Genomic DNA, 11,283 nt, shown 5'->3' on the forward strand with positions numbered 1-11,283 from the left:
AAGAAAAAGAAAAAAAAGGGGGCCGGGGAGATGGCTCAGTAGGATAAGCGCTTGACTGGCAAACACAAGGATCTGAGTTCAATCCCCGGTTCCTATAAATAAATAAATAAATAAATAAATAAATAAATAAATAAATAATAAATCTCATCCCATGAGTGGTGAAGAGGAACAGTCCTGTTTTGGTGCAGAAGTGCTCCAGCTGCTCTGGGTCATGGAGCCCATGTGGGAGACACAAAAGACACTGGCCCAGAGAGATGACCAGAAGTCTTCATCCAGTGGGGAGATGGATGTGGACAGAATACTCAGAGGCCTCGCATAAGACAAAGTGCATTTTATTGGCAATAGAGCAGGTGGGCAGAAGAAACTGCATGTTATATACACGGGGAATGGGGTGACTCTCAGGATGGGGAGAATCCCAAGGACAGCAGGAAGTGGCAGCTTCTGCCACACCTGGATAATCACAGTCATAGGCTGGAGCCATAGAGAGGAAAACTTGAAATCCTTGTGACTAGGCTCAGCCAGGAACCCAAGCAGAAAGCAAGAGCCCCAACCCTCCAGCCCAAGAGCCACACCCTTAGGGGCAGAGGTGCCATGACATTGGGAGGAGTGGGTAGAGAGGGCGGTGCTGAGGTGGCTGAGACGCCGGTGAACATTCTGTATGATCTTTATCTGGAGTAGTGGTGGGAGGATTGGGAGAACTTGACAGTACCACCCTGGTTGCCTCCTGAACTGAAACCCCCACCACTGACTGCACTGTGACCCACAGAGCCAGATCCAAGGCAACTGCCACCACTGAAACTGCTGCTGCCACCAAATCCACTGCCATCTCCCAAGCCAAAGCCACTGCTTGTGTCAGTGCCTCCTACACTGAAGCCACCACCATAATTGCCCCCATAACTGCCTGCCAAGCCCAAAATTGTGCTACTGCTGTTGACCAAAACTGGGAGGAGAAAAAGACATCCATCAGTGCCCCAGTGCCCACACCACCTTGTTGTAACTAGTTATTGTACCATTAGGAGAGGAAGTTGGGGCATGACGGGGCAACTCTGCACCTGATGATACCTGGGGGCACTCTAATGTCACCAGTCATTCAGAATGACCCAGTGGTTCCTTCTACATATGGGCAACTCTTGAAGACCACATGGAGATCATCCAGTGTTTGAATGTTACCTCAATTAGAGGACTCCTATCAGATACTTCTCACTGGCATTCTACTCCTGTTAAGCGTGTTCTAAAGCCCAAACAGCTGCAAAAGTCAATGTGCTCCCCTTCCCTCCCCACAAGAACACTCCAATTTTCACAGGAATATGCCCTTAATTAGTTGCTCCTTCCCTACAAATACAGATATCTGAGATTGTTGGCATGGTTGCTATGGCCACTTACAGACGCTGATGGTACTCTGGTGCTCTCCAGACATCCTATTTGAGAAAACAAGAAGAACACGGTGCTATCACAAAGCATGTCTACAGCCTGCACCTCAGAAGCTGGGCAGGTCAGTGAGCTTTATCCACCCTGCTCTGGATCATACAAACACTATACTCTGGGTCATACTACTCGAACACTCTTGGGCAATCGGGAATGAGAGGCCTGATAGAAACCAATGCTTCCCTGCAAGGATTGTGGAAGGTGAAGGCCTCTCTTTTCAGCACGACCACTTCCCCATTTACTTGGCCACTTATCTGGCCCTTAGCATGTGACATGGGTCAGGATCATGAGACTAGTGACCCACCTGTATTCCTCGCCCTCCAGAAGCTTGCAGTAGATGGTGATCTCCACGTCCAAAGCCAGCTTGACATTCATGAGCTCCTGGTACTTGCACAGCATCCTGGCCAGGTCATCCTTGGCCAGCTGTAAAGCAGCCCGTCAGTCTTGAAGCTTGGTGTTGGCGTCCTGAAAGACCATCTCCCCATGCTGCTCAGCATCTGCGATGGACTCCTGCAGACTGGCAATCTGGGACAGGGGAGATAGGTGGGATAAGGCCAGCAATAGGGCCCCAAATCTTTTGCACCTTGGGAAGAATTATCCCACCTTCAAGTCAGAGAATATTACCCCTCCAGCTAGCACCTCATCTTGTGTCCACTGAGGAAATATTCCCTGAAGGTTAGACAGCCATATAGACTGGCCTGGTCTTTGAACATCTCAGATTCCAGTGCTACATGAGATGACCTCAAGAAGTCTGGCTTGGAGCTCTGAGGCTGTCACCCCTATTCCCTACTGAGCAGCCCAGGTACCAGTGTACATGGCCATTCCACCTGCTTCTTGATATTCTCAATCTCTGCCCGCAGCCTCTGGATCATCCTGTTGAGCTCCTAGATCTCACTCTTGGTGCTCCACAGGTCATTGCCATGCCTGCTGGCTGTAGTCTGTAGCTCCCCCAACTAGAAAATCAAAAGGAAGATGCGACATTATTGTTGTGGCTTTGCCTGCCTTCTTTCTGTACTGTCCAACACCACTCACCAAACTTTGACATTCTTAGTAAGCATTTGTTAGAATGGTATTGAATTGTGTCTCAGTAGGAAAGAGGACATGTGGAATGTTGTGACAGAAGAGTCCTCTGCCCTGTGTGCCTTCAGCAGGCAAGAATTAATCCCACATGGCCTGGCAGTGGGGTAATGCAAACAGGAGACAAGACATTCTTCAGCTGAACAATCATTAGAGGGCTGTCTCCAAAGGGCAGAATCACAAGGAGTCCCTGGGAACTCACCACTCAGCAGTCCCACAGGACAGAGCCTCCTAGGCTGACGGATCCTCTCAGAGGTTACTTTGTACCCACCTTAGTCTGGTATAGTGCCTCAGCCTCGGCCTTGCTCCTCTGAGTGATGTCCTCATACTGACCACGGACCTCAGCAATGATGCTGTCCAGGTCCAGGTCATGATTATTGTCCATAGATAGGATCACAGACATGTCACTGACATGGCTTTGCAGCTGAGAAAGCTCCTGCCAACACAGAGGGAGACTATTCTAGAGGCCTAGAAAAACTTCTGATCAACAACCTCACTCACTGAGTGTCACCTCTAAATGTACTGGGTGTCTACAGCGTATATGAAGAACTCCCACCAAGGGGCATCACCTCTAAGCTGACCAAAATACCCAACCTCACATCTGAAAACATCTCTCCCTCCTTCTTTCTCCATGCTTGGTAGAAAATTTCCTCACTACATCATGGAGGGTCCTCAGGAAGTTGGTCTCATCTACCAGGACGTCCATCTTGGCCTGAAGCTCCATCTTGTTCATGTAGGCTGCATCCAAATCCTGAGAAATACAGGAACATAAGGCCTCCTTTCCTCCAAGGAACAAACAACATACTGTATCAAGGGAGTCTGAGGGACCAGAGCTGGGAACGGTGCTTGTGTACAGAAAGAAGAAATGCCTGTCTCACGGAGATTTGTGAGTCCAGTCTACTCAAAATTGAAAAACCAATGGACTAACTCTTAGGGATCTTCCAAGCTAAGAAGCAGCTGCTTCTGTTTATTGCTCCAAGGACCTGGACAAGACAGCCCCTGGGCAATGGGTAGTGAGATGCCCAACCCCACTGGGAAACTGCCACTACAAGCCCAGGAGCCTCACACATTTCCTTACCTTCTTCAGGGTCACAAATTCATTCTCAGCCTCTGTACATTTGTTTATTTCATCCTCATATCTATAGAAGTTAAAAAGAAATGGCTGAGTTTGGTGTTGAGGTACCCATAAATACCACTTTTCTCTGAAACTCCAGAAATTTATCTGTTCCACTCATCTGGAGTTTTTTCACTTACCTGAGTTTTTTGTTTGTTTGCTTGCTTGTTTGTTTTTGTATTTTAGGGAAGGGACTACAGGATGTTCAGGATCTCACTACTAGATTGGACTCATAGTGATTCACCTGTTTACAGCCTCCGAAGAGCTGGGATTACAGGTGTGCGCCACCATGCCCAGTCTCAATTGCCATCTCAGGGCACCCTGGGGGTGGGGCTAGCACAGCAGGCCCGGGGATCAAATCCCTGGCCCTTGTGCACACTTGCATGCACTTTAATCCACTGAGCTATTTGGCTGGCCCCACCTATGTGCTTTTATCCCCCTCTCTTTAATGAATACATCTTCTTTCCCAGCTCCCTGCTATTTAGGGAGACCAGCCACCCCAGATGCCCTGGAAAGCTATCCTGATTTTCACACTAAAAGTCCCACATTTCAAGAAAACCTCAGTCCCAGCCTGAGGGTGGTTATTCACTCTACCGCAAGTTACCCCAGAATCTTTCAGAACCATAGGACCAGAATCTTCTCCAGTTTGGCTAAAGAGGAAATGCTTCAACTTGAAACTCTTGCCTCTTGCCAAAGTTCATTTGTAAAGACTATGCTTGGAGATGGACAGGCAAGGGGGACCTAACTACCCAACTGTCCTGCAAGACAGATCTGAAAACAGCTCCTGCTGCAGCTTCAGGGACTGTGGTCAGGACAGCAAGTCAGCCCTGAGGAGCCAGCATGGCTTGGAAAGTTACAGAGAGAGGAGATAACAGCCCAGGTGACACAACTGCCAGGCAGATGGGAGGGTCATAGATGGGAAAATTCTGAGAAGGGCAACTCAGGACGTCTCCCCCTCCTTCCCTTTCTCTCACTTCTTCTTGAAGTCCTCCACCAGGTCCTGTGTGCTCCTCAGCTCTGAGTCCAGGTAGACTCTCTCCCCAAGGAACCCATCCAGGTAATGCCGCAAGTGGCTAACAGTTCTCAAAAAAAGGCTCAAAGCTGTTTGTGCCAGTGGCGGCACTGGTGCCCTGCTGCTGGAGCAGCTCCCACTTAGTCTCCAGAACCTTGTTCTGTTGCTCCAGGAAGTGCACCTGCAGCACAGTGGAAGAGAAGCGTCAGGCAGCACTGCAGGGAGCAGGGAGAGGAGTCCCTCCTTAGCCCAGGCAGGTCTGGATGCCTGTATCTCCTGCTTCCCCACACAGAGTCCTAGAGCAGATCTGACAACAGCTTTGGAGGAACCAGCCCTGAGGAGTGAGTCGGCCCTGAGGAGCCAGCATGGCTTGGAAAGTTACAAAGAAAAGAGAGACAGGGAGAGAAAAGAAAAGAAAAAAAAAAAAAAGAGTCCTGCCTAAATGCAGACTTGTGAAGACTGCTTGCTGCTCCAGGGGACCTCAGCCTCGAGCACACCTTCCCAAAATGCAGTACATTCTGCAGAAATGTACAAGAAGCCCAGTAGCACCACTCCACCTAAGACTCCAGGGACTCTGCCACCTCTCAAAGGCTGTAAGTCTCTGGGAACTGACACTGCAGAGCCTAGGCAGCGTAACACTGCTCTTGAACCTGATGGGGGACACAGCCCCATCTGAGATGCTCAGGTCTGGTGAAGGCCAATGAGCACCCTTCTTTTCCTGAGTGGAGTGTATGCAACAGAAGTCATCCTCTTCACATAGACCCTGAGACTCAGGTTCTGCTTAAGCCTCTTTAGTACCTTCTCCAGGGCCTGGCCTTACAGAAAGCCTTAGAGGACAACTCATGTTTCTGGGTCAAGATCAGACCTTTTCTTGCCATGGTCATGGCCTTTGTCCTGGGCTGCCAGTTCTCCCAGCCTCGGCCTAGGCAAGGCAACAGGTGGGGGACTTGAGCAGAGTTTCAGAGAAGGAGGGCATGGTGGTGTTTGGATCCAAAAGGGACCATTTTCTTTCTGCATGTGTGCCACTTGACCATGAAGACAAGCTCATCACCCAGAGGTAAGTACCTTCCCAGACCGTCGCCCACCTCCTCACTGTCTAGCTTTGTTCATGCAGAACATATTTTAACACTTTGTCTAAAGGTTAAGTTCAAAGTCCCTGGATTAGAATTGGGGGCCCAACCAGGGACATTACCTTGTCGATGAAGGAAGCAAACTTGTTGTTCAGTCTTGATCTGCTCGCGCTCCTGGGCCTTTACTTGCCCAATTTGGGAGTCAATCTCTACATTGAGGGGCTGAAGGAGGCTCTGATTGAGAGTAACTTCCTGGATTCCCCCAGGGAAACAACCAGGGCCAAAACCACCAGGCCCCCCAAAGCCACCAAGACCACTAAAACCACCAGCATCTCCAAAGCCACCAGCTCCACCAAAGCCACTTCCCATTCCCCTGTTACCACCAAAGCCACTGCCAAAGCTGCCTCCATAGCCATCCCCAAGAGCACCTCCATAGCTACCCCCAAAGCTACTACCAAGGCTGCTGTACCCTCCACCAAATCTACCAGCCCTGGAGCCACCAGATGCCACACTGATCAAGATGCTCTTTTTGCCACCAAGGTTATACAGGCTGTGACTGCCAAAGCCACCTGCTCCACTCCAGAACCTGCAGGCCCCACCAAACCCTCCAGTTCGGGCCACACAGCTCATTCTGCTGCCACCAGAGACCATAGCAGAGTGGCCAGAGAAGCCCAGACTCCTGCCTCCAGGAGTCTTGCATGTTTGTCCATTCATAGTGAGGCACTTGTTGAGGGGAAGTGTGAGAGGCAAGCAGGGAAGACCCTGAGCTCCCAGGCAGGAGGAGGAGGAGACTGAAGGCTGTGCAGAATGAATCCCTTTTTTATACGTTGCAGATGTTGTTGGGCTCAAATGAAGGAGAGATAATTAATCCCAAATATTCATGGGCTGGGTTTGCCTCCAAGGCAGAAGTTTGTTTCAGGCCACCAAACACCTTGAGAAAGACCTGAGCTGTGAAAGGTGCTAAGATGGCAGATTTACCTGGCAGTGTGCGGGGCCTAGCCTCGCCATGCTCAGCACTGCCACTTCCTAACTTTTTGTCCTACAAGCCCCAGGAAGCATGCTGCCCTATGTCACAGGTTCAGCTCAGGGCTGTCTACCTGTCACCTGTCCCCGTGCCATGCCAGAGCAGGGCTTAACTCTGGAATAGTGGGTATAGTGTGTTCTGATTCCCTTGAGCAGAGGAGACGGTGAGGTCTACCTACAACTCTGGGAAAACGTCGCTGTAGAAAAGGTGATATTATTTGCTGTATAATCACCACACACTTTCAAATGCCTGGAGTGTGTCTGGCTCTGTGCAGGTCATGGGGACAAACTGAGGACCTCTGTTCCTCCCTTGCAATAGGTAAAGCCCAGAAATATCATGCATCTGCCTCCTGGGCTCTCCTCAGGCTCTTCCTGTAGTCAGAAAGCAGTGGGCTTTGGACTTCTGTCTTCTGAGGAAAAACAGCCAAATCCAACATGCCTAATTTTTGTCTGTTCTAAAAATTACCCAGAGAAACCACAGAGCAGTATATATACCTCAGACTTCCCCAAACTTCCTTCCTTTCTCCCTACATCTTGGTGTTTCTCTAGTTTTAGTCCAAGTCATAGGGAATAGGATACTCAAACACAGAGACCCAGTTAGGAAGAAGACATGCAGGGCCCCTGTGGGATCATTCTCTGTGTACACCCAAGAACCCACCACTCTCTGCCAGGCCCGGGGGACCAGCTCTGGCAGGTCTGGGCACTCTGCTGAACATATCTGTCTCAGGAAGCCTGAGCATCTACCAGCCTCATTGTTCAGAGCGTTGGGCTTGTTTGTCCATGAGGAAAGGCACCCCATGTGGCTCTGCAGCCTGTGAGGACACTGCTTTCCTCTCCAGGACAAATCTTTTTCATTGTGTCCGCTGCACACTGCCCTGCCAAGGGTGTGGCCTGTGTGATCTTAGCAGGCGCCGTCAAAAGAAGGAAAGGACAGGGACTTTAGGGCTTACTGGGCAAAGTTGGTGAAGGGTGGCCCAGTTCTCCCTTACCCCTATGTTGCCCACCAGAGATCCTTTACCCCTATGTTGCCCACCAGGATATGCACCACGCCAATACCTTCCACTGGCTAAAGTCATGACCTCTCCAGGAGCTCCCAGTCTTTGTCACATACTGGATACCTTGGACATTAAGAGAGCATTCTGTTAATAATAAGTGCTCATCAAGGGACAGTAACCACACAAGTGAATGAGTTGCTCAATTATCAGTGAATTAATGGATCAATGAAGCCCTTCTACTGATTTGTAACCAGATAAAACTGAAAACTGGTTCAACTCCCATTACAAGAAGTAGTCCAAGTTAGTTGACGTCATCTTAAAACAAGAAATCTATAGAGGGGCCGGGGAGATGGCTCAGTAGACTAAGCAAGTGCAAGAGCCTGAGTTCAATCCCTGGTTCTGCAAAAAAAGAAAAGAAATCTGTAGAGACCTCAAAGTTAGTGTTCAGATTTGTTGGGGGCCGCGCCCAAGCCATGTTATTAAGATGGCGCCCATTTCCTGCTTCCTGACTGCTATACTTTGTAAACAGCCTTCCTTGTTATCAACCTTGCCCAGCTACTGGTGACGCCAACCTATCCCCTGTCTGAATCTGCCTTGCCCTGATTGGTTTACGTGTTACATATATACTCGCGCCTCCCTGATCCGGAGAAAGCACAAGTAGTGAGCCGCGGCTGAGCGGACGTGTAGAGGCTTCGGTTGCTGTGAACGGGAACAATAAAGAGCTTGGATTGCCGTGCCGGTGTTGTGTGCTCTCGTTCAAGGGACAGCGCGCGACACAGATTTAAGAAAATAGATACACCAAATCAGTGTCACCTTCTTCTCAGGGGAAGATTTGAGGTGGCATAGTGGCTCCCTGTGCATTGCTAGGATTCCCTTTCTGATTTACACCCCTGATCTTCCACAGCTGCTGCCCATGGCTCCATGAAATGTAGAATTAGCAGAGGCACCCCCCCGGGGGGGCGGTCACACAGACCCCCTCTCCTCCTTCCTCCCTCAGAGTAACCAGTTTAAACCAGAATCACCCTATGACTCAGCACGCCCAAAAGGCTTTGAATTCCCTGTCCTTCAGCACCATCAAAATGGTGAGTCAGCGCCTCCTCTTTGGAGGTGACATAGCCAGGCAAGTGAAATCTGTCCACATTCCAAGTAACGTCTTTCAAAAGTTAGGCTGTATATTCTCTTTTTTAATATTTTCTTTTCTAATATTTAAGACAGCTGAGAAGCATAAAATGCTGCTTAAATGTGTTACTGCATTACATCACTGCTGGGAGTTATTTCCATCCTAAAAGAATTTTCTACTAAGGAATACATATATGTGCACACACATTTATGGATGGGATGTAAGCTCCATCTTTATGCCAGACAGAAATGCAGCCATTGCATGGCCAGATGTGGGCCTAAAGTCCAGAGCAACGTGTCTCCAGGAATTCTGAATCCACAGTGAATCAAGGTACCTCTTTACCTGTCACTGGAGCAGATCCCAGCCATTGTCTGAACCATGCCTATTCTTTTAAGAGGATGAACTTGGACAAGAATTTTTGAGAATCAAGGTCACAACTACCATTGTCATGAGCCAGTTCCAGGTCCAGGCCCCTCCAACAGAGAATGGAAGGAAAATCTATATTATTGTGAGGGCCAGTAGATAGACCTACAGAGAAGAGATGGCCTTGTCCTGGAGGGGACAGAAAACAAAGCAAACTGGGGAGAAGCTCTGCCTGTCATCAATGGTGAGAGTTGGAAGAGAAGGAGATGAAGGAAGAGGGGAGACAAGGGGTGAAAAGTCCTAACCCTGGGCCAGCCCTCAGCACTAGAGAGCTCGCTTACACCTAGCCCCAACACGTGAGGGTCATTAAGCAAGTATCCTAAGTACTCAGAGAAGAGTAAGTTGCTGGACTGCAAAGTAAGACATCAGGGACTCATGGGATGCTGCAGCAAGGGGGACTCCTAGTCTTCCCCCCACCCATGGACACCACGAAACCAACAGCCCCTGGCCTCTCCTGCTCCTCAAGATCCCCACGGAAGAAGTTTCACCAAACCTCCTGCTCGTCCAGGCCAGCAAGGGGCCACTCTGGCCCAAGGAAGGTCCTGGTGGGTCTAGCCTAATGGGTCTAGCTTTAGTGTTTGTGCTCTGTCAGTAGGAAGCTCATTGTGCTTCACGGGATCAGGAAGCTGGGCTCAGCAGGAGCCTCACTCGTCCATCTCGGTCATGTGGCACCCACACTTCTCAGGGTGTAAAGGTCCCTTTTAGCACACATACACACACAATCAGTATTGACCTTCACGCATGTCAGAACTTATACTTTCAGTACACTTGGAGAACATACATTTTACTATGAATTCAGCAAGATCCATAATGCTGTCTGTGAGAGAGGGCTCCTGTCCCCACAGAGATTCTTCCCTGGATGAGACCCTCCAGCTGCTGTCCACACCTGTCTTCCTTGCCTTTGTGTCAATCAGCCTCTGCCCTGGAAGTCCCTCTGTGGATGTGAACTGTGCTAGCATGAATTTGTTCCTCCCTGTCCTTCACAGAAATACACAAATGTCCCTGCTTCTGTATGATGGGGTGCAAGGGAAACACAACCACCCTGCCAGACACAGTCTCCAGGCTGGACACACGTACCCAGCCATTTCTCCCAGTTCTCACTGCACATGGTTTCCAAGACCCTTCCCTTGCCCTATTCCAATGTGTTGAAGCGCTTCTTAAATGACAGTGTCTCCCTAAGGATTAATACTCCCAAGTGGCTGAGTGTGGGTGAAAACCAGGAGGCTCCTGCCTGTGCTTCTTCCCCTGCAGAGTAAGATTTTGTCCCCTTCCTTATATTGGGTCATCTTGTCCTGCAGGTTGAAGACTTGGGTTTGAAACTCAGAGCCTCCTTGGTCTAAAACTTGGCTTTCCTTGTTGCTGACTGTGTGGTTGTGGACACATTGCTAATCTTCTCCAAGTCTAAATTTCCTTGTCTGTAAGATAGAACCAATGGCAGATTCATCTTCCCTAGTTCTTGTAAGAATTGAAGAAAAGAACATGGCAAGTACTGGGAATGGTACCTGTTATGGTTAGTGTATAGATGTCCCCCCAAAGCCTCCTGCAGTCTTGAGGGGCTTCTGGAGTTTGTGACTGATTATTGTGGGTATGGATGCTGCCCCTGCCCCAGGTAGGTAATTCACATTTCAGTGTAAAGAGGAGAGAGAAGCTAGCTGCTTGAGCTGCTGCTACTCTCCTCCTGTGCTCTTGCTCTTCGCCACCACCATGAAAGGTTGCTCTCTGCCATGTGCCAGGCTGTCTTGGAGCCAGCTGAGTATGGACTGAAATCTCCAGTAACTGTGAGCTAAATAAACCTTTCCTTCCTTCATTTTGGGTGTCAGGTATTTGTCCCAGCAACGAGAGAAGAGTAGCTGAGACAGTACCTAAACATAGTTAGCACTCAGAAAATATTAGCTACTATTTTGTCGTTGCTGTTCTGTCTACTTTATTTTTTTTAATTTTATTTATTTGTGTGTGTGTGTGTGTGTGTGTGTGTGTGTGGCCAGCTCAGCCCACCAGGGGGCAGGGTTGGCTGGCATGTGGTG

At 49.3% G+C, this 11,283-nt stretch overlaps 1 protein-coding gene across 1 annotated transcript; it reads right to left on the reverse strand.

Annotated features, from left to right (window-relative positions):
- Window positions 1-665: 665 nt before the first annotated feature.
- Krt3 (keratin 3) lies at window positions 666-6,412 on the reverse strand. Its single transcript, XM_004637863.1, is given in 11 exon segments — window positions 666-940; window positions 1,384-1,418; window positions 1,730-1,950; window positions 2,253-2,378; window positions 2,774-2,938; window positions 3,158-3,253; window positions 3,581-3,641; window positions 4,591-4,695; window positions 4,697-4,809; window positions 5,821-5,851; window positions 5,853-6,412. Coding segments are annotated over 11 exon segments (1,788 nt in total).
- Window positions 6,413-11,283: the final 4,871 nt, after the last annotated feature.

The sequence above is a fragment of the Octodon degus genome, unplaced genomic scaffold (assembly GCF_000260255.1).
Source record: "Octodon degus isolate 3935 unplaced genomic scaffold, OctDeg1.0 scaffold00093, whole genome shotgun sequence".
Lineage (NCBI taxonomy): Eukaryota > Metazoa > Chordata > Mammalia > Rodentia > Octodontidae > Octodon > Octodon degus.